Here is a 25,004-nt window from a genome sequence, read left to right as displayed (position 1 = left end):
CATTTTTTCCCTCTACTATACATCTTTGGAATGTTTTAGACCATAACATTAGAAATTCTCCTTCCATAAATTATATTAAACTCAATATAATGAAATCCCTGAAAACAAATACAAACTTTAATTTTCCTTTTGCAACATATGGACCAAGAAAACTTAATATCCTCCATTGTCGTCTAAGAAACCGAGCAAGTTCCCTAAAATATGACCTTTTTAGAGCAAATCTTACCGATTCTGCATATTGTCAGTGTGGACATCCCTGTGAGGACAGCTATCACTTCTTTATTGTTTGCCCTCTGTATGCCAATCATCGAGCACTTCTCAACACTGATTTATCGTGGTACGAAGGCGCCATTAACATTGATATTCTATTGCAAAGGTATAGAAAAAGATTGGCGCATGCGTGGCTTCCAGGTAACACTCACTTGCTGTTTGTCCTCATTCTCTGCCCGTATTTCCAAATTCAAATTGCACCTTACCCATCACAACTGTTTCCCCTATCTCTCTCATAGCCCCCCTTACCCAGTCCGCTACTTATCTCGTCCCTCCGCTATTCCTATTGTCCTATTGCAATATTTTTTCTGCCCTACCCGATCTATTCCCATCTCGCCATCTTACCAAACCAACTTCCGGTTTCCCTTCGTACGATCTTCAGCTGATCCTGTCCCAGCCTCATATACTAAATCCCCACACAATCCAGACAAACACCGCACACAATACACATTATGAAACTCACTTCTTTGATGTTTTCATTAGCCCTTCTAGCCTTCTGGCTCACAAACAACACACCAAGCAGTATCACAAGACAACTCGCCCCCAATCGTCCGCAAACAAACATACATCGACATTGCTTAGCAATATGCCCCACACTTCTCACACGCCTAAAACACAAAACAATAAAACCCAGTAGTAATTATCTTTTCATCCTTCTTCTCTCCATTGCTTCTGATACTGAACTAAACCCCGGTCCGAGGACTCCCAGATACCCCTGTGGCACATGCTCGAAGGCAGTGACATGGAAATCAAATGCAGTGTGTTGCGACACCTGCAACGTTTGGTACCATGTTGACTGCCAAGGGATAAATAAATCCCAACTCAAGCACTTGGATCACAGTGGTGTAACCTGGGATTGCCTAAACTGTGGTCTTCCAAATTTCTCCTCCACACTCTTTGATACATCCCCAACTGATATCTCAAACAAATTTTCACACCTACATGACACAAGCACCCTCTCCAGTAGTGATGACCCTAAAAGTCCCGGTCCTCCCAAAGCATCCTCCTCACCAAAAAAAAAAAAAAAAAAAACCACCTCGCCCAACACAAACAACAGATTCATCAAACCCACTAGGATAGCTACCATTAATTTTCAATCCATCTCCAATAAAAAAACCCGAACTGGAACACCTGCTTCACACACTCAAACCGGACATAGTAATAGGTACAGAAACATGGCTCAACAATAACATCCCATCCCACGAATATTTCCCATCACACTCTTACACAACATACAGGAAAGACAGAACTCCAAACAAAAAAGGACAAAGCCACGGTGGAGTTCTAATAGCAGTAACAAATGCATACCACTCAGAACATGCAAAAGAACTAGACACAGACAACGAATCTATATATAATTAACATCAACATGACAAATTCACATAACCTAACAGTAGGCGCATACTACAGACAAAGGAAAATCAATCGAACACCTCGAAGACTCCATAAATAGAATAGGCCAAAACAATAACACAATTACATACATCAGTGGAGACTTCAACCTACCCCATATAGACTGGCACACCAACACCACCATCCCAAGCACACCACAACCTAAGCTACACCAACACCTACTTAACATCATCAATGACAAGTCTCTCACCCAAACGACAGCTTCCCCCCACTCGTGGCGAACACATATTAGACCTTACACAAACCAATAGGCCATCCATCATCAACAAACAAGAAATATTACCACCACTAGGAAAATCAGACCACGACATAGTTTGCACCGAAATTGACGTCCGACTAAAAAAGATCAGAAGACCACCTAGAGACATCCTCATCTACAATAAAGCCAACTGGGACAACATAAAGACTGACCTTGAACAATTAAATACACAACTGGACGAACGATCAAACGACAACATAGAGGAGATCTGGCACTCCTTCAAAACAACACTAAACAAATCCATAGACAAAAACATACCCACCAAGCACATCACACACAAATCCAAACTCCCTTGGATAACCCGCCCCATTCGCCAACTCATAAACAAATCCAAACGCTTACACAAACAGCATAAATCCAAACCAGAAATCAAACATAAATATAAAGCAACAAAATCAGAACTACAAAAACAAACCAGAAACGCATACCTCAACTACCTAGAAAAAATGATAACAGACATACCAATAGACGAACCTCGATCCTCACACACAAACAAAAAACACAATCCCAAAACACTTTTCTCGTACATAAAAGCAACTAAGAAAGAGAACTCTGACATCACAGCCCTACGGAAAGACGGACATCTATTGACGGACACAACTGACAAAGCCAACATCTTAAACCAACAATTCCAGTCTGCTTTCACACAAGAACAGAATACAACCATACCTGACAAAGGACCTTCACCACACCCAATTATGCCAGACATCTACATAACACAACAGGGCATACACAAACTACTGAACAATATAAACCCGCATAAAGCAACTGGCCCCGACAACATCCATGGCAGAATATTGAAAGAACTCAAAGACATCACAGCTCCAATCCTTACAAAAATATTTACATGCATCCACAGGCTCACTTCACCACAAGAACACGTCCCCCCCACTACTGAAACATTACGTCAAATTGTTCAATCCCAATTTACTTACAGAAAAAGAAATGCGACATATACAATCCCTAAAGCACACTACAGACCAAATATTCACATTGCCAAAACATTTGCATCCATGCAATTTAAAAAGGAACATATAAAATCTACCGACCCACCGATACATGGGTCACAGTCTGGAGGAACAAACCACAATACCTTACGACAAACCAACACGCTTTTAAGACCTTCACAGATTTCGTAGAGCGAAAAATCAACTAACCCAATCGGGACCTAAGCTGTGTTCATCACACGGACCCCTCACACAACAACAAAACCCAACATACACCCACCACAACAAACGACGAGCAGACAGACATCCATTACTCCAAGTACTATATTTGCAAATGGCCATTTAGTGACAAAGTACCACACAAACGCCTTCAGTACAAACTCAAATACTACGACATCACAGGTAACACACATGCATGGATAACAGATTTTCTTTCACATCGCACCCAGACAGTAATACTTGAGGGCAAACACTCACACAAAATACCAGTAACATCCGGAGTCCCTCAAGGAACCTGTCTGGGCCCCATACTTTTCTTAATATATATCAACGACCTACATGAATACATGAAACACAGCACCCTTAGACTTTTCGCAGACGATAGTATCATTTACAAGACCATACACAAACAAGAAGACACACAGAAACTACAACACGACCTTGACAATGCAGGACAATGGGAACACGACTGGCTAATGCAATTTCACCCCGACAAGTGCAACGTCATCTCCACTACCACCAAACGCAACAAAATCCACCACAACTACACTCTCCATAACCACTCACTTGAACACGTCAAACACAGTAAATACTTAGGCCTCACACTGCAAAACAACCTCCAATGGGACAAACACATAAACAACATCACTGCAAATGCAAACAGAACACTAGGTTTCCTAAAACGAAACCTCACAATCAATTCACCACACATTAAAGAACACGCATATAAAGCACTTGTTAGACCCAAACTTGAGTACTGCTCCTCTATCTGGGACCCACACAATACTGGCCAAATACAACACAGTGGCGTAGGAAGATGAAACGTAATGGGGGGGGGGGGGCAAAGGTCCTCAATATTTTGTAACACCCCCCCCCGCCGAACCTACAGGAGGAGATTAATTCAACTCCAATCCATGTATGCTTTATGTACATTTTTCATATATCATTAAATTTAATCCTTGTACACATCTATAGACAGTGGGGTCGCTAAAAGGAAATTAACGAATACGCAAATTGGCCAAATTAGCGTGTGAGCGCAGAAGGCGCGAGATTTTGGGGTTTTAGGGGTCTGAGGGTGACCCCGGGAAAAATATTGTAATTTAGAATGACTGAGATGAGTTTTACAGTGTATTTTGATGATTTTGCGAGCGCCTGAAAGCGCGAGATTTTGGTGTTTGGGGGGTCCGGGGCCTCCCCCGGGAAAAATATTATGATTTAGAACAGCTTAAATGAGTTTTGATGAATTTGCGAGCGCCCGAAAACGCGAGATTTTGATTTTGGTGTTTGGTGGGTCCGGGGGTTTCCCCCGGGAAAAAAAATTACCATTTAGAATGGCTTAGATGAGTTTTTACGATGCATTTTGATACATATGCAAGCGCCCAAAAGGTCTTCCCCGGGAAAAAAAAAATTACGATTTAGAATGGCTGAGATGAGTTTTACGATGTATTTTAATGATTATAAAGCGTTCTCAACATGGTAATTTTTCGATTTAAAGCTACCTGCATTTAGAAATGATAATTGTGTCGTCATAACATTATGCAACCCTACTAAATGAATTAATTGTCTCGCTAAGACATAAACAAATTGATCTTTTAAGAGATATTTTTTTAAATAGTACATAGAATCCCTTGATGGACATGTTTAGTCTAATATTCGTGTGTATTGAATTTTCACTATTTAAGGTTTGACATTATATGCTTGAACGTTTTAGGAAATGCGTCGCGCAGCGGAAAATTTTCTAGAATGAAGTACGAAAAATGTGCAGGAGGACCCTTTTTCCTTTCAAATAAGCATTTTTAGAAAATTTCAGTCGGCGAAAATGGGGGGGGGCAAAAAGACATGTTTGCCCCCCCGTCCTGGGAAACGGGGGGGGGGGGGCAGTTGCCCCCCCCCCCCCCCCTGCCCCCCCCCCCCCCCTGCCCCCCCCCCCCCCCCCCCCCCCCCCCCCCGCTTCCTACGCCCCTGCAACAAATAGAAAAAACTCAACGCAGAGCAGCAAGATATGTACAAAACAGGTATCATAACACTTCTTCAGTCTCAGACATGTTATACACACTCCAATGGCCAACACTACAAACACACGCGTCTACAATCACGACTCATCCTCCTATATAAAATCACACACCATCTCGTTGCCATCAACCCAGAACAATACCTAACACCTGTAGACAACCCGCACTAGACACACACATCCCTATGCATACAGACACATCGCCGCCACAAAGGATACATTTAAGTACTCCGTTTTCCCATACACCATCACATACTGGAATCTCCTCCCTGTGGCAACAGTACAAAACACTACACTGGAGGGCTTCAAGGCAAACATAAACAACGTAGCCCTTGAAGCCCCCACTCACAAATAAACATCTCATTTTTTATCATGATTTTAACCTATCTACTTTTATCTATTCCAGCACCAGAAAAAAAAAAGCACTGTATATAACCCCTTCCCCCACGCCACTGAGCCAATCACTCACCTAAAATCGTCACTATTATCACCTACCGTCAATTACTATGGGTTGGCAACCCTGGCAAGTAATTTAAGAGGACCAAGAGTAGAGATTCTTCGATACAAGATGCCATGCCCGGTCAAATCCCAAAGATATGTTGCAGTATATGTATACATGTAACATATGAATTCCCTATAATTTTGCTCCGAATGTGATATATATTTGACGTACAGTAAATAATAGATCAAGAAAATTAGTGCATTCATATTTTTGTTTGATAATTTTGCTTACCACAGATAAACAGAGAGTACAAGAATAACGCGTACTTATTCGTCTCGCCTATCTCGAATTATAAAAGAAGAATTTGACCACTTTTAAAGGGCCCGCTATCTTGCCGAAACAGCTTTGAATTTTTATATGGGAATATAAAATGAAATTGATAAATTTATGGAATCGTAAAAGTTATTAGCTTACCGTTAATACAAAGCTTTTCATCACCTTCTGAATAATTAAATCAAAATAAATTAAACGTTAATTTTCATATCATGGGGCATGATGTTGTTCTCCGCCGTCCTGAATATTACGCGTGTTTGTTGAATATCACTGCGCCAGACAGCAAATCATTGGTCATTGACAGAAGTTTTCTTATGTTTTTAAGAAACTTTAATTTTTTAAACCCCTGAAGAGATCACATGTCAGCATTATTTGTTAAAAAATAAACGTTTTTTTGTTCAATTTGTTTATATATGGTACAAGAATACGGACGTATAATAATTATTCTCGTTTTATTTCTGTATTCATTTCTACTTTAATCATAAATAATTATTAAATCATAATGCCATTCAGAAGACGCCTTTCATTTGCGACCGAGCATCTCCGTCCGATGCGTTGAAGCGTGACGAGTTACTTGATTGACACAGAGTATCGCTATGATCAACCAATCAAATACAAGAATGCGATACTAAACGTATGAGTGACATGTGTCTGTCGAGTGGAAGACCAATTAAAAACTATTGTTTTGTTGTTGAGTTAATTGCTAGACTAACCGGAACACGGATGATATTAGTAGGGTGGCGATGTAATCAATCAACACATTGGCCGACTTATCTTGACATGGTTTGAAGTATTTAATTGACACCTTAATATAGGTGTGCTTCACGTTATAAAATAGGTACATGTTGTAGATTCCAGGATTTAGTGTCACATGACAACGTAGTCCACTAAATCTACCTATATTATCATTAGGCAAAAAAATAATATGCCTGTTTAGGGTTACAATGCGAAAAAAATATGTTCGGCAGGTCGGCATGCTTTTTTTCGAAAGTTATCTTACTGATAGATCCCAAAAAGTAGTGTTAGAAGGTTATAGTTCTTCTTTCAAACATATATCAGCTGGTGTACCTCAAGGCTCAGTCTTGGGGCCATTCCTCTTTTTTGTTATTTATAAATGATATTACATATTTGCAGATGACACATCACTATATGTTATTATTGATAATGACCCAGTCACTGCAGCTGATCAGCTAAATGATGACCTCAACTCAATAAATGAATGGGCTAAAACATGGCAAATTAATTTTAATACTAATAAGTCTCAATGTTTTAAGATGTCATATTTAATAATTTTATCATCAATTAACATGACTGCCATAGGCACTTGGGCTTACACTTCAATAAAACAGGAACATGGGATAACCATACTCATTACATCCAAAACAAAGCATATCAAAGATTAAATATACTTCGAATACTAAAAAGCATAAAATTGATCGCAAATCCTTTGAAATTATATATAAAAGTTTTTCACGACCTATTTTGGAATATGCTGATATAGTATGGAACAATTGTACAGTGTATCTGTCCAATGAAATTGAAAAAATACAGATCGAAGCACTTAGAATAATCACCGGTATGAGGAGAGGTACATCTCATTATAAACTATATTCTGAAACAAATATTGACTTTCTAATTACTAGAAGAAACAAACACTGTTTGATCCAACTGTGTAAAATTATCAATCGCATGACACCTGACTATCTAAATGAAATAAGTTCACCCTATATAAACAACAATAACAACAATTATAGATTGCGTGCCCATAGATATTTCAATGTCCCGTTTGCACGCACTAACTGCTATAAAAATAGCTTTATTCCTAGCACAATGAACATATGGAATCGTTATTTGAACATATTATTAATTCACAATCTACAACTCTGATTTTTACATATTACCCCTCCCCCCTCCCCCGATCTATTAACATATATAGTACTGTGTCAACTCAGACAAGGAGTTAGTATCTTTAATTATGATAGATTTAGTGATAATTTAATTGACAGTGCTCAATGTGATTGTGGTAATCTTACTGAAGACATTAACCATTTTTTCTTCTTTTGCCCACTTTTTTTTTTAATTTCTGTAGATATTTTTATACTTGTAAACAGAATTGGCTATATCTCAGCTGACATTCAAATTAAAGCTAGGTAGTCTTCTACTTTCTGATGATGAAAACAAATAATATATCCTAGATAATGTGTCCAAATATATAATACATACAAAAAGACTATTGTGATACAACTTACATGTTGATATATTCAGTCATATATTTAACACAAGTTAGAGGAGTATCAAACAGCTGATTTTAATCAGATTGTTATTTATGCATCTTCCCATATACTAATTTTACTATCTTTACCCAAATTTAAATGTTGGAACGTGAGGATGTTTGTGACAAAGTGTAAATATGTGTTTATTGATTAATTTGTAATTTGATGTTTAATTTGTATTTATAGCATGTTGTACATTACTGGAAGAGGAAAATGGTTGTTACCCAATCCCATTGTGTAAAATTTATATATACAATAAAATGTTTTAAATCGAATTTAATTGAGTTGAATTGATGTTTTTTTATTAGTGTCTTTTACTCTAAAATATGCTGGAACCGGAGTCTGAGATCGAAATCGCTACTTCTTCTAATTTTTTTTCGTAGAAAAGTGGAAAAAAATTAGGTCGGTCGGGTACCCCTAAACAGACACATTTGTTTGTTTGTTTGGCGTTATCTCCTTTTTTTCCTTCTTTTTTTCCTTAAATTATATAAAGGAAAAACTAATTATACAGACAAGTTAATTAAGGACTAATAAACGTTGAGTGTATACGTGGTGAAGTTGATGTTGAGAGTTACTTCTAAATCCTTGATTTGACTAATTAAGTTTAGTTAATACATATTCACAGATTTTATAACTGTCGACATGCATGAGGATTTTTGTTGCATATAGAACAAAAAATTAAGAAATTGAAAGTATCGCATTTGCAAGGACCTGCAAATTGTTTACAATCTTTTATTTGATCTCTCAGTATCATTATTAACATGTTTTACCAGTGACCTATACATAATTTACATAACTTACATAATGTATCTTATAACATTAAATACTAAAACATATAAATGTAAGGCCTATCTAAATGTCTTTGCTATAGAAAAAATAAACTGTATTAGGTATCATCGAGGACTAGATAATCATTAATTTGTGAATGTGACACGTAATAATCAAGTCCCAGTTGGAGACCAATGACACGGTAGGCCTAAGGCCTATTAATCAATATTGACTCCAACTCGTGTCGAGTACTATAGCTATTGCGCATGCTCATTGTTGGGTTTCCGTTCTAGTCTGCTTAGCGTCTTGGAGTTTATGCTGTGTGGACGGAACATTGTTTTCATAGTTTCCATATCTCATGTAAGTGTGTGATTTAAATATCACATGTTGCAGTAGAATTAAGTTACTTATGGCATTAGTTAATTGCGGAATTCAGACTAATCGTTTGCTTTGTTATCGTGCTGAACTGCTGATTAGCTAAGTCTGTTTTTGGAAGCAGACAAGCTTTCGGTTCCCTAATGATTTGTATTGGACAATGTTGCCATCATGGTATTATGGAATTGATTATATTACTAGACGATACAATGACCTTGTGTCCATGAATTTTTCATATGTTTACAGAATGGAAGACGCGGAGTGCCCATACAAGACAGGTGACATCGTGTGGGTTAAAATTCGTAGTTATCCTTGGTGGCCAGCACAGGTAAAAAAAAAAAAAGATAATTAAATAGAATGATAGCACCAATATTGAAAATTAATCTGGGATGCCAGTAAATTAAGTGACTTACTGTTACGATATGCATGAGAAAGACAATTAGTAATTGATGGTCAAATCATCATCAATTTGCTAAAATTTTGTAACTGGAGAGGAGAAAATGTAGCGGCCAGACCAGGATTCAAACCCGGGACCCTCAGAACACTAGCCGAGTGGTCTACCGACTAAGCTACCTTGTCTCTGATGATCAACCCAGTCCAATCCCGCTACAATTTTATTCTAAATGGTAAACATAAAATCTATACACATCAGCATATTATATCGTAACATGTTTATTTTTAGGTGGTACAAGAAAAGGAATGTTTGGTCTATCACAGCCCTGTCACAAAGAAGAAAGTGTTGGTTCATGTCAAGTTTCTTAATGAAAGTTCTTTGTAAGTTTTAAAATCCCTTCAACTTTGATAAATGGTTGATTATCCATTTATGCCACAATGGTGAAGTCTTTTAATGTCATGACTCATGACGGAGTGAAATTAATTACTACAGCAAAAATATATGATGTAAGAATTCCATGCATTGTCTAAAAAGTTACCTAAATCTAGTGCAGGAATGGTTAGTAAAAATGCCAACTGGTGAACCAAATCAAATTAACGGAACATGTAACCACATAACCACAGCTGTTTATATAGCATTACAGCCGTATGTCGATGCCATAAATTTGTCATACTTTGTCTGGATTCCATAAGTATTCAATCAGTAACATCTTTCTGGGAAAAAATTATTTGACACAAAGAATTATTGCTTTGAATTAGATTTATTTTGTTTGTTTTTAATAAAACTATGAAAGTGAATAGAATTCAGAGTAATCACTTACAACAGTGTTTTTCCTGGGCATTTTGGGAAATTGCCACCTAGTGAAAATTGGGAAATTTTGTGTGATAAAAATATGAAATGATAAATTTTAACAGTGTTTATGGAAATTTTGGGAAAGGTAGAAATAAACAATTATCTTTCTCTAAGAATCAAGTGTAAGAATGTATACTAAAATACGACGTTCAGACTTGGGATTTCCGGAATTGTTTTGTTTCGTCACACAAAATAGGCATCGACTCACTGATTTGGGAAATTTAGACGTAGATTTGGGAAAAAATAACAAGAAATACAATTGGGAATGGGGCCTTATTTTGGCCCCAAATATATAGGCATGAAAAACACTGTACAATGTCAAAGTATAGGCCTACTTACTGCACATGGTTTCTTTGCTCACAGCACTTGTGTACATCACACTCACTGGAATATGTTTGCATAGAAGCCAATTAGTGAAACCTTAGCATTTTAATGACAACCCAGTTTCTGATAACAACACTTTTAATTTCATTACAAAATTCGGCTTCTGAAAGCATATATACTTTACATTATAGGTGAAGACAGTCATAAGTACAGGAATTTAATTACTTTGAGAAATATTTTTGTTGTATCAAATGTGTATGGTGTTTTATCGGATAGCTAAAATGTATATAATGCTAACCGAATACAAGCTCAAACAGAAACGTGTACCGATTATTCGGTTACACATTCTAGCACTACCTAAATCATCATCTTGAATACATGTACATGTTTCAAAAGAGTTTGATTCACTGCTTTGTTTAAACCTCATTGTAATTTTGTATTTTCAATTTTGTTTATTTTCTGATTTTTATGATACAGTGATGATGTCACAGATCTGAAATGTATAGAGAGGCTTGATTGTCCAAATAGGAAGCTGTTGGCCAAAAAAGGTAATGTGAAGTTGAGAACAAAACATTTATAACCCAGAATAATGAAAAATGATTCTTAAAAACGAATGTTGATAAATAATAAACTAATAAAATACATTGCTTGTTAGATTATGAAAATATTTATGTTATCATATGCATCTATCAGATTGTAGATTTCTATGAGCTTAATGAGGGCTGCAAAGACCAAGCTGTTTTGCCGATAGCATTTTTTTTTTTCCAAATTAGATCAGGCTTATTTAAAATTTGAACTGTAGTTAGGTACTGACCATAACTTGCTACTTCCTGTTAGCTCACCTGATCTAGCATTTATATTATTGAATGACACGAACTACGTGTTGATAATATTAACAAAAATGAAAACGAAGAAGAGCTTGATACACCATACCATGGTTTTAAATAATTATTGTTAATGTACATCTATTTTTAATCATTCAACAAACTTTTTAGGGTCCATTTTTATAGAATAAATAAAAAATGTGTGGAAGTATTATTAACTGTTTTTTCTGGTTTATTGTTTCAATGCTGTTTATTCTGGAGTTTTGATTGCTATGTGATCGTTATTTATCTACAGGCTTGTCGTCTAAAGCTCACTCACAAGCCTTCAGAGGTGCCTTGGAACTGGCTGAGAAAGAGACTGGTATTTCATTGCTACCTGATCAAACGGAAAATGAAAAATGCTCCAAGAAAAGAAAAGTTTCAGAAAAATGTGAGAAAGTAGGAAGGCGTAACAGCTCAAACAAAAAACAGAAATGTTCACCCGAAGCAACGCCAAGTAGAAAGAATTTATTACCAGACTTTGAGTTTGACAGTTCACCAGACATATCACCTGACACCAGCACTGTATCTAAAAGTTTAAAGTTCGGACAGACAAAACTGCGAATAAAAAAGAATTGTGGGAAGAGTGAGAACAAAGATGATTCATCTTCCATAGGAACAGTGGACGGTAGCATCTCACCCTTGAGAGAGTCAGTATGTACATATGATTATAGTTCAACGCCAGGTGGCATGTTATCACTGATGCCAAGTAGCTATGACAGTAGCTTTGATTTACCTACACCAACGCCAGACAATCATAGCATCTCTCACATAAACAGGTAAATTGTACTCCCAGGAAATATTTGATAGCTTAAAAGATTTGATAATTATTGTATTAGGGAGGTTTCCAGGACATCCAGTAGGCTACTCCTAAGAGTACGTTTTTGACTCAAAAATCAAATTTGACTTTGGTTTGAAGTACATGTCTATTTGTCACATGTTTTGACTCTAGATTTATGAGAAATGATTATTTGACATCTAAAACTGCTAAAAATCTAGGGTCATTGGATTCTCTGGGTTTCAATACCAATATATTTACCAAAACAATGGGGTCAAAGTATTTTAAGTCTATAAGCCAATGACCTCAGTTTGATGATTATGATGTTGCAAATGTCATGTCAAAATATGACCAGATTAATTGACGGTATATCATACTTTAATTTACCCATGTCATTTTGGTATCTCAATACATGGACCTGTGATCCTATTACTGATTAAAGGATTTCCTCATTTTCAGTGGCTTTATTTTGATATTTTTAAGTTACATGTAGATGTTTAAAACTGTATTTTAAATACAGTCAAAGGTTGATTGACTACAAATCTGTTAAAGTTTAAATTATTTAAACTTTAACAATTGACTACAAATCTGTTAAAGTTTAAATTATTTAAACTTTAACAGATTTGTAGTCAATCAACCTTTGACTGAAGATGACATGTTAAATTACAGTTACAAATTTAAAAGTAGCTGTTTGAATTTATATAGCACAATATGATTTTGTCTATAATTTAAAAAAGATATTTAAATAATTATAATGTGAATGTTTATTTTGATTTCAGACTTTCCTTTGATCCAAATTTACAGAAGGACTTGTGTGATTCGTCTGACAGTGATACTGAGCTCCCTGACGCCCTCTCGCCCATTGTAGGAGGTATGATCCATTCATGTGTTGTCTAGTATTGAGGCTAGACAGGGGTTCAAACCCAAGGACCTTTGAAATCTATCCGATCCCGAATGCTTTACCAATTTGCATTTGAGGTAACACGTCGAGGATCAACCTAGTCCAATCCTTCCTCCTTTCTAAACTGTCTGCTCCCGTAGATACACAAGACCCTTACCACCACTGTTGGTATTTCAGTTAGGGGCCAATTTTGTAACAGGAGGAGAAAATGTAGTGGTCAGACTGGGATTCGGACCTTTGACCTCCAAACACTAGCCAGATTTAAGATAAAAACTAAAGCAATCAAGGATATAAGCCATATGCCAATTTCTGGAATTATGTTATTTTCTTAGAATCAGTTTGGTGAAGTGTGTTTACAGTCTTTTCTAGATCTGTTTGTGAAAATGTTGGTAAGTTGAATTGTATTCTGTGTAAGAATGAAGTTGTTAGAAGAATATGAAAAGGATTTACAATTACAGCTGTATTGAAATAAGATAATTTGTAATTATTTCATCATAATCATTGTTTTGCCACAGGTCCACCTGTCTCAGAAAAAGACATTATAATGGTCCGATGGAAGCGACACCCTTTCTGGCCCGCTTATGTAAGTCCAGTAAAGAGTAAGGTTTTGTTACCGATTCATTTTTCCGGAAATTTTATAATTAAGTAATTGCCATTTTATTTCTTGTCCAAATAAGTGACATTTTAAGTGAGGAGAGAGATCGATCTAAAGTAGTTGACAAAACAAAGACCTTTTTAACAAGAAAAAAAAATAAATAAATAAAAATTAACAAAAAAAATAAAATAGAAATTAACAATTGAAACAAAAAAATAATAAAAAAAAATTATTCAATATACATTTAAATAACAATACATATATGTATATGTTCCTTTTTCGTAGAAGGACACGCACACCATTTCCATATTTCATGATTTTATTTTTAAAACAATCTTACATTACTCTGTCTTTATTACAAATCGTTCATTCACATATGTTTAATATAAATAAATGTAATCAATAAAGCAGACTTTTAATTTAAAAGTTTTTTCTATATTCACAACAATGTAAAGAATATAGCATACAGACAAAATAAGGACAAAGAAAATCTACTCATTTAAAAATTCTTTTATTTGGTAACGAAGACAAAAATTAATTGTGATATTATGGACATGAATATTTGTCCACATTGTTGATGCTGACACAGACGTACCATATTTAATATCAAGGTATGTAGTCACAGTGCATGACGTCACTAAGTAAACACCGTAGGATTATAATGCTCTTTCATTCATTCTTATGTTGATTCCACAGGTCAAAAAAGTATACAAGAAGGGACAGGAGGTGATTAGAATTTCAGTAGTCTTCATTAAACCAATGGATAATGCACCCATGGAAAAGTAAGTGCTACAGAAATATTTTGAAATTAGAAAATCAGTAACATCAAAATGGACTTTTCTGTAGAGTTGGTGTTTATATGTTTTACTTTTAGATTGCTATAATTTTTTTCTGAGTTTAATCAGTAGTTACATTCATTCAACTTAATCCAACTGAAATATGATCTAGGTTTATGATTTAATTGTGCCTTGAAAAATTGATAAAAAAATTTAAAAAAAAAAAAATTAAGCATTGATGTCACTATTTTTTTTAACCTCATCGGGGTATGAAAGAATTTTTTTTTGCAAACTGTGTGAATCCGCATAAAGTTTGTAAACAAAATTTATATCATGTGCTAATGACGTTAAAATATACCGGTAGTTACATCAATACTTATTATTAATTTTTTAGACTACATTAACAACATACGTAACATATTATTCCATTGATTTTTTGATGGAATATTTTTTCTAAATCAATATGCAACATCGACATCTCTATTGTGACATCATGATAAATTTGAGTTTTTTTCACCATTCTAGGACTTTTTCTTCATAGTAGTATGAAGAAAAAAAATTGTATCTGCTAAGGCGAAACAAAAAAATATTTGTGTTTCCGGTAACCTGATTGACCCTATAAAATCAGTGCCTACTCAAAAACTTTGTATCAGTTTTGTCCTCAAGCAAACAAATAACAACCTAAACTTTGTTTGGTTTTTCACAAAATCCAGAATTTTGGTACAAATTCTGTAAATCTAAGACACAAATAGTGTCCTGGGCATCAAATAGTCTACTTCAGTTTTCCACTGCAAGACTGGGATGAAGAGGGAAAAAAATGAAAAAAAAAGAAAATGAAAAATCCCAACCTACCGACCCTTTATTTTTAAAGGGTGTTACCAGAAACAAGAATATTTTTTTATTTGGCCTAATCAGAAAGTCGGATTTAGTTTGAAAACAAATAAAAATTAATTATCAAAGCATGCACACCTTTTGAAAAATTAACTGCATGAAATAGCTTTATAAGAATCAAATGATATACTGTAGACAATTACCGATGAAATCAAATTTTAGAGCAAAATTTATCTTAAAAAGAACACTGTCAATTTTTGCCTTAAGTTTATTAAGAAGATTAAAATACATACACTCAGAAAATGCAACTTGCACCCCTACAATTTCTGATAGGAAAAGTGCTAAATATGTATTCTATGCAAAAATATATCATAATTTACATATTTAACATATCCTGTATAAAGTATTGGTTGTACATCATTTTGTGGTACCAAAACTAATTTCTTTCTTTTAGGATAACAATGCGATACCGTCGGCAAACTATACTCCCGTTTAGTGAAAAGGAGAAGAAAAAGGTAAATTCTCTTTGTTTTAAGTATCAAATGAAATTAGTAATTGAAAAAGTACTCTTAACTCGTTAGTAAGTGTTAATCAAAGCTGTTAATTGATAATTAAAATTATTAATAATAATTTTTGCACCAGACAAACTAAAAAAGAAAAATATTTTCTAAATGTTACAGCATGGACTGATATATTCAGTATCATAAGGAAACATTTGAAAGAATGATAAATATTTCAATATTTCATGTGCTTTAAAGGGACATTTCAATCTAAGACAACATTAAAATTTGTACATATATCGGGAAAAAAACGGTTCTAATGGAAATTAAATCAGTCGGTTTTACCCTGATATGCTCGAAAAGCCCATGGTGGTGAAATGTGTGTGAAACTTTCAAACTCGCTCGCTGTCCGCCATTACACATTGTGGTCGAACATCTTATATGCTGAACCCTATCCCTTTCTCGTAGAGTAATGCAACTTTTGTCTAGAACTGCTCAAATTGCTCTGACAGTAGTAATTTACCTTATTAGATGAATTGTCTTGCCTAAGAATCATTTTATTACATCCTCAGTGGTTATGTAGTTCATTTGTTTAAAGTGCGTGACTTTGGCTCGGGTATGGGTACAGAGATCATACTGTACCTGCTTAATCGTATTGATCAACGATTTGTAGTTACAACGGTATCAATTAAACACTTAACAATGACGTGGAATTTGTCAATATATTGAATTAAATGTTTCATAAGAAATGTAGAACAATACATTTATGCCATATTTTGCTTCTTTGTTATGTAAAAGAATTAGCCTGAGTGAATTGTCCCTTTAAAGGGACAATTCAGGCTAAAAGAACATTAAAATTTGTACATATATCGAAAAAAACCCATTTCTTATGGAAATTAGATCAGTCGGTTTTACTGTGATATACCTGAAAAGCCCACGGTGGCGACATATGTGTGAAATGTTCAAAATCGCTCGCTGTCTGCCATTACACACCGTGGTCAAATTTCTTGTATGCCGAACCCTGTCCCTGGCTCGTAGAGTAATGCAGCTTTTGTCTAGAACTACTCAAATTGCTCTGACAGTAGTGTGTTTACATTATTAGGTGCATTGTCTTGCCTAAAAATCATTTTATCACCTTCTCAATGGTTATGTAGTTCATTTGTTTAACGTGCGTGACTTTGGCTCGGGTATGGGTACAGCGTCTATATTGAACCTGCTTAATCATATTGATCAACGATTTGATATTTCAATGATATTAATTAATTTAAAAAATACTTAACAATGTCGTTGAATTTGTCAATGTTTTACGTTATATGTTTCATAAGAAATGTAGAACAATACATTTATGCTATATTTTGCTTCTTGGTTATGTAAAAGAATTAGCCTGAGTGAATTGTCCCTTTAATAAGATGATATATATATGATAATTTAAAATTGTTTCAGATCTTGGATAATCTACAAGAAGAAAATAGTGCACTATTTTCAAAAGCGTGTGAGTTGGCAGAAGATTACCTGGATAAGAGAGTATTAGGGCGCTGGACGAATGGTATTCCTGGTCAACCACACATGTATGACTCAAGTAAGTTTCAAGACCGTCAAGCTACACAAAGGTAATAAGGTCAAGGTTCAAAGTCTCCCAAAACACGCACCTCCCACAACATACACGCAACACATTGCATACATGGGAGGCCGTCCTTACATGACCATAGCTGTTAATAGGACGTTAATAAATCAAACAAACAAAGTTTTTTAAAAAATAAACAGCGGGATAGTCTTTAAATCTCAGATATTCTTGAGGTTACAAATTATTTAATCAACAACAAAAAGTAATGCTTGAATCATATGTATCCCTAGTGATATTGGTTTTTGGAATATTTCACAAAATTGATAAAAAAAAAAAATTGTGAAAATTCTATTTTCATGAATTGCTAAAAAAGACTGACACATATCCAAGTCGTATTTATTAGTTTAGTTGTAAAATGTGTATTTCATGTTCTACAGAATCTGAGGATGGGAAAATTATTGATGTGGAAGATTTCCAACCTTCGATGATGGATAATGTCAGTGAGTGCTCCTCTGGAAATAGCAACATGGAGCTATTGGAAGATCCCTCCGACTCAAAGGAACTGAAACGGTAAGTTACAGTAAGGGAACGAAATAAATTAATTGTAATCCATTTGGTTTGTATTAAATGTCCCTTTGGCTTACAGTTCTAGTTGGTTTTACTTTTGTAATCTATGAACATTACGGCATTAATTTTGTATGCACAATTTCACGAAAGCCGTTGTACTGAAATGAAACGTCACTTGCATATCAGGGTGGGTGCGTAGATGTGCAAGTCTTAGAGCATTTTATTCCTGTGACATAGCAAACAACATCGCCACCATTCACTGGCTTCTGATTTATCAAGATTTAGATATTGTCTGATTTTAGTCAACATTTTGGCTGAATGCAATGGTATGACAGTGGGTGGAAATTTGGGGACTTTTGAAATGAACATTCATTCCAATTATAATAAGATAAATCTATTCAATAATTTGTTTTACCACCTAATTTCTAGATATTAGAAAAAAAAACTGCATTTTGACAAATTCTTAGTCTGTACATAACATCACATTTATTCCCTTAATACATAAAACATGGTCAAACAATCATGTTTATTTTTATTCACACCAGCCAGCTGTTACATTTTGTACCTAATTTATATTATGTGCAACTTTCAGGTATGAGAAAATAAAAGCCAGGAATGAGAACTTGATTTTATATATCAAGTCAGAAGAGATGAGAGTAAGTAACACTGTAATGATGGATCTTCATGTAATATATGTACCTGTTATTTATGTATATTGATAAGATAATTCATAAAAAAAGTCAACAAGTTTTGCTTGCATTTACCACTGCAATTTGAATGTAATCAATATGTTGAATGAATAATTGTATCTTGTTCTTCATTGTGTGCTTTATGATAGGTAGCCAGATGGCTATTGATCATTTGCTTTGTTACACAAGGCTTGAAAATGTTTGAATGCATTAGGATGTTTAGTTATCATTCATTTGAAAAGATATTTCAATAAATTCAGTTCTGTATTTTTAGCCACCATCATCAGATGGTGGGCTATTCAAATCGCTTTTTGTCCGTGGTCCGTCCGTCCTTCCGTCCGTCCTTCCGTCCGTCCGTCCGTTAACAATTCTTGTTATCGCTATTTCTCAGAAAGCACTGAAGGGATCTTTCTCAAATTTCATATGTAGGTTCCCCTAGGGCCCTAGTTGTGCATATTGCATTTTGGGACCAATCGGTTAACAAGATGGCCGCCAGGCAGCCATCTTGGATTTTGATACTTAAAGTTTGTTATCGCTATTTCTCAGAAAGTACTGAAGAGATCTTTCTCAAATTTCATATGTAGGTTCCCCTAGGGCCCTAGTTGTGCATATTGCATTTTGGGACCAATCGGTTAACAAGATGGCCGCCAGGCAGCCATCTTGGTTTGATACTTAAAGTTTGTTATCGCTATTCTCAGAAAGTAGAAGGGTCTTCTCAAATTTCATATGGGTTCCCCTAGGGCCTAGTTGTGCATATTGCATTTTGGGACCAATCGGTTAACAAGATGGCCGCCAGGCAGCCATCTTGGATTTTAATACTTAAAGTTTGTTATCGCTATTTCTCAGAAAGTACTAAAGGGATCTTTCTCAAATTTCATATGTAGGTTCCCCTAGGGCCCTAGTTGTGCATATTGCATTTTGGGACCAATCGGTTAAACAAGATGGCCGCCAGGCAGCCATCTTGGATTTTAATACTTAAAGTTTGTTTATCGCTATTTCTCAGAAAGTACTGAAGGGATCTTTCTCAATTTCATCATATGTAGGTTCCCCAGGGCCCTAGTTGTGCATATTGCGTTTTTGGATAAGTTCGGTCAACAAAATGGCCGCCCAGGCAGCCATCTTGGATTTTGATAGTTAAAGATTAATATCGCTATTTCTCACAAAGTAGTACTGAAGGGATCTTTCTCATATTTCATATGTAGGTTTCCCTAGGGCTCTGTTGTGCATAATGCGTTTTTGGATCGATCGGTCATTTCAAAATGGCCGCCAGGCTGCCATCTTGGATTTTGATAGTTAAAGTTTGTTATCCGCTATTTCTCACACCTGGCCCAAAGGGCCGATGAGCTTATGTCATGGCGCGTCGTGCGTCGTCCCGTCGGCTTTAGTCGGCGTCCATCGGCCGTCTGTCCGTCAACATTTCCTTTAAATCGCTACTTGTCCATAGAGTTCTGCATGGATTTTAACCAAATTTGGCCACAAACATCCTTTGGGGAAGTGGAACAGAACTTGTATATAAATTTTGGCTCTGGTTCCTCAGGGGCAGGAGGGGTGGGGCCCAATAGGGGAAATAGAGGTAAATCCTTTAAATCGCTACTAGTCATAGACTTCTACATGGATTGTAACCAAATTTGGCCACAAACATCCTTGGGGAAGGGGAACAGAACTTGTATAAATTTTGGCTCTGGCTCCTCGGGGGCAGGAGGGGTGGGCCCAATAGGGGAAATAAGGTAAATCCTTTAAATCGCTACTAGTCATAGAGTTCTGAATGGAATGTAACCAAATTTGGCCACAAACATCCTTGGCAGAAGGGGAACAGAACTTGTATAAATTTTGGCTCTGGTCCCCCGGGGGCAGGAGGGGTGGGGCCCAATAGGGGAAATAGAGGTAAATCCTTTAAATCGCTACTAGTCATAGAGTTCTACATGAATTGTAACCAAATTTGGCCACAAACATCCTTTGGGGAAGTGGAACAGAACTTGTATAAATTTTGGCTCTGGCCCCCAGGGGCAGGAGGGGTGGGGCCCAATAGGGGAAATAGAGGTAAATCCTTTAAATCGCTACTAGTCATAGAGTTCTGACATGGATTGTAACCAAATTTGGCCACAAACATCCTTGGCGAAGGGAACAGAACTTGTATAAATTTTGGCTCTGGCCCCCAGGGGCAGGAGGGGCGGGGCCCAATAGGGTGAATAGAGGTAAATCCTTTAAATCGCTACTAGTCATAGAGTTCTACATGGATTGTAACCAAATTTGGCCACAAACATCCTTGGGGGAAGGGGAACAGAACTTGTATAAATTTTGGCTCTGGCCCCCCGGGGGCAGGACAGGTGGGGCCCAATAGGGGATTTAGAGGTTAATATTAAAATTCCTTCAGAAACGAAACAATGAACCTGTATTCAGAACATTACTTGGCATTATAAACCAGGTGAGCGATACAGGCCCTCTGGGCCTCTTGTATTAAAATGTTTATGATCCTATATATTATAGCCGAAATGTTATTCCAGATTAGCATTTTTCCCCCCGGATCATTTTTGCTAATATATGATGGATGAACTTATTTCATTTTGTTTTTATGGGTCACCTGGTTTTGTAAATTAATCATTGTGCTAACATAAACAGGATTAATCAATTTTACCCTTAAAACTTAATTTATCCAATGTAAGTATATTTACAGTACAAACAAATGCAGTGATACCCAAGTTCTAATCTTTGTTTATGGGTTCTACATTAGTGTTTGGTAAATTATGTGAACTTTTTGTACACTACAGACGTACCTAGTACAGATTTACCAGGGGAAGAGAAAGAGCGAGAGACACACAAAGTACCACAGTAACAGGACGAAGGTGAAAGATGGTATAAGACATGCTGGATTTGGACCAATCGCAGACGAGGAACAGGTAGCATTTTCTGTGAAGTTTAAATTGAGACTCATTTTTTTTTTTTTTGTATTTAATAGTTCAGGATAAAGAATAGTTTTTTTGCTGTTAATATAAAGAAACTAAATTTAAAATAGTTTAATATATATCCTTTACACATTGTTCCCCACAAAAGAAAACAGTATGCCTCACGATCTGTCTCAATTTATAATAACTTATTATTTTATATCTGAATTGTTGGCCTTATCTAGCTTGTTTCTAAGCTATGTTCTAAACCACCTGTCTAATTAATGAAAATGAATTTAGGCAAAGAATATAGCATTCATAGATTGAAGATAATATTGCCCTAAAAAAAAGAGACAGCAAGGTGATTAACCTGCTAATTCTGAAGTATTTATTACAAATCTCTTCATCAATATTATACAGCTGTATATAATAATATCTCACTTTTTTCTGTGTCTACAGCAAGATGACATTTACTTCACCCTGATAACCTGGTACAAGGAAGCCAAAGGCCTTACCACAGATGAGCTCCCTGATTTTGACTATGTAATGGATGTATGGATACCAGAGGTAATGTTAACACATACTGTTTACTCAAATTATTTTCACAGCAACTTAATTTCGCCGTGTTTTTTTTTTCCTTTTGAAAGACGTTTTCATGAATATTTAATTTCACTATCTACATGAATCCTCTTATGATTCTACTTTTTATGTATGTGTATCAATTCCACACAATTTTTTCTCACGATTTTCTATCACCAATGAAATACACAAAAAGTCATCAAATATAATGAATGTAAATTTGTTATGAATGCTGTCTTCAAATTTTTTATTCTGCTTTATAAGTTATCTTATATGGGCTCTTTCTTCACACCGATTTTCATTGAAATTTTATATCTTTGTCACATGTTAATCCTGGTGAAGCAGTGTATCTTTTTTTTATCAAAAGTAGATCACTGTGACATTTTGACCTACTTTTAACTATAACCATGTACCAAAGGTATGCTACTGCGTCATGTGACTTAACAGTTTGAGCTACACCTAAGACACACCTTGTATTATCACCAGTTTTGCAGCATTGTTATTCCGTTTTATTCTCATAACAAATCTATGGTACAGTGCCATCTTATTTTGAAACAAGAAATCGGGAGAAATATCGAAATAACCGATATTATGATTCTTAAAAGACAAAAAGTAGAAAAACACTTTATTTTTCTTGACCAGGCTATCATTCAAGCACTTGTTAAAACCAAGCAATACAGCCGTGGAAGAGCTACAGAGAAATTTTCTAGAGGAGTCTCGCTGACAAAAAGTGAAAGGGACAGAGTTCACCGCTCTATTCTAGAAAGTGCCAAACAAATTTCTGATGAAGACTGGGCAAACCATGAGGAGAAAAGAAATGCTCAGCTGAAGGAGTTGGGAATTAACCCAGTCATGTGTCGACGACCAACAAGAGTGGTCAAACTCCACCAAATCAATAGATGATTAAAGATGTGTGTGTTGATTTTTCTTATCGGGTATTTAGAGCGAAAGAAAGGCAGTTTTTTTATAGTCTTTGAAATTATGATCTCTGCAATTAAATGAATGAAAGGAATGAAAATAATGGAATATCATATCTATTTTTGAATTCTTAAAAAAGTTCAAAATTTAAATATTGTTTGAAAACGTTTTTGTTTTATAATGTATAAATCTTTCCCAAGGACATTCTGCATTTGCTTATTGCAAAGTTATCTGCCCATGTGGGTAGGTAGTGATTGTGATATCCTGTGCTTGTGAGCATAAGATGATACTTTTTATGAAAATTCACACACAAATTAATGAAATAATTGAAATACCTTAACACAAGGGCAGATAATTTGGTAATATGTAAAGACAAATAAATATTCGTGAAAATAATGGTGTATTGAATTTGTACAGCACATTTTTTTGTAGTTTATTAACATCATGACCATACTCATTTGCCAATAAATGAAGTTTTATTTGCACAGAAATGTGTATATTATGTATATACATTGTACATTATGATATATTATGCAATTGTAAAATAACTAGTTATATGGTTGTAACATAGTGACATACTACAATGTTCTAAGATAGATCATGAAAAATTCTACACAGCTGGCTAATGTTTTTTTTTTTTTTTTTTTTTGGCTTTTGAAAACAGGGGCAGACAAATTATTATTTTTCTTCTGGATCAGTTTCATCACTTTACTTTACACCATAACCACCATTAAAAAGTTTGAGCTTCTTATTTTACTTCATAAAATATTTAAAAAAAATTAACGACGACCTGAAAAAAATGCACAACATTGTGTCCTATATGGAATGAGGTACTGATTGTGCATGCACCAAAAGTGAAATATATGATTTTATATTAATATGTACTTTTGTGTTAATTAGACATATATTTTATACATGATGAAACATTGGCTATTATTCAAATGATGGATATCGTTTATACTCTGTCTATGGTGGAGCATCTGTATTTATACTCTGTCTGTGGTGGAGCATCTGTATTGAACCGCTAAATAAAACTATAATGTTGAGTTTTAAGAGTAAAGTTATTGATTTGTGTATTGGTGTGCGAGTGTCTGTATAAATACACTGAAAAGCAAATGATTTATCTATGATATTGCGGGAAAATTTTATGCAGGTTTAGTGTGATGAGATCTGTCATATACAATAACAACAAAATTAAGTTTGTTTTTAACAGTTTTAAGTTTTACGATCAAACAATGCCAAAATTTTACTTTTTATGTTTTTTTTTTTTTGCAAGTCGTTTAATATATCATTGAGTAATTCAAAATATTAATTGGTCCCGATTTTTACTAGACAACCATTATTATTAGAGTTAAAACTGATAAAGTCATAGTATATGATTGTTATATTAGTCAGAATAAATGAACCGGGACCACTATACCAAAGGATCGATTACTACTCACTCCAGTTAACGCAAGTATCATGAACATACTCATCCTCGATATTCCAGGGGTTGATATCACTGTCGTCCTATCCACCCCAGAGTTTTTTTGCGTCCTAATAATCCAGGGGTGGATATAATGACAGTAGCAGTAACCCCTGGATTATCAAGAATTGAGTATACCTTGATGGACCAGTTCCTATACTATTTATTTAAAGATACTAAGATAGGATCTAGCCTTGATGGAAACAGTCCAACCAA

At 35.3% G+C, this 25,004-nt stretch overlaps 1 protein-coding gene across 1 annotated transcript; it reads left to right on the top strand.

Annotated features, from left to right (window-relative positions):
• Window positions 1–9,219: 9,219 nt before the first annotated feature.
• Window positions 9,220–24,370, top strand: LOC138333602 (PWWP domain-containing DNA repair factor 3A-like). The gene is made up of 15 exons (XM_069282081.1): window positions 9,220–9,295; window positions 9,557–9,638; window positions 9,993–10,084; window positions 11,358–11,428; window positions 12,000–12,522; window positions 13,301–13,392; window positions 13,938–14,005; window positions 14,714–14,799; window positions 16,079–16,139; window positions 17,568–17,703; window positions 18,126–18,258; window positions 18,848–18,911; window positions 21,713–21,841; window positions 22,286–22,393; window positions 23,048–24,370. The coding sequence occupies exons 2-15, from the start codon at window positions 9,558–9,560 to the stop codon at window positions 23,306–23,308; spliced, it is 1,905 nt and encodes a 634-aa protein (XP_069138182.1). The 5' UTR covers window positions 9,220–9,295; window position 9,557; the 3' UTR covers window positions 23,309–24,370.
• The last annotated feature ends 634 nt before the right edge of the window (window positions 24,371–25,004 follow it).

The sequence above is a fragment of the Argopecten irradians genome, chromosome 10, assembly GCF_041381155.1.
Source record: "Argopecten irradians isolate NY chromosome 10, Ai_NY, whole genome shotgun sequence".
NCBI lineage: Eukaryota > Metazoa > Mollusca > Bivalvia > Pectinida > Pectinidae > Argopecten > Argopecten irradians.
Note: the sequence above shows the minus strand (reverse complement) of the source record. Positions and strands in the feature narration are given on the sequence as shown.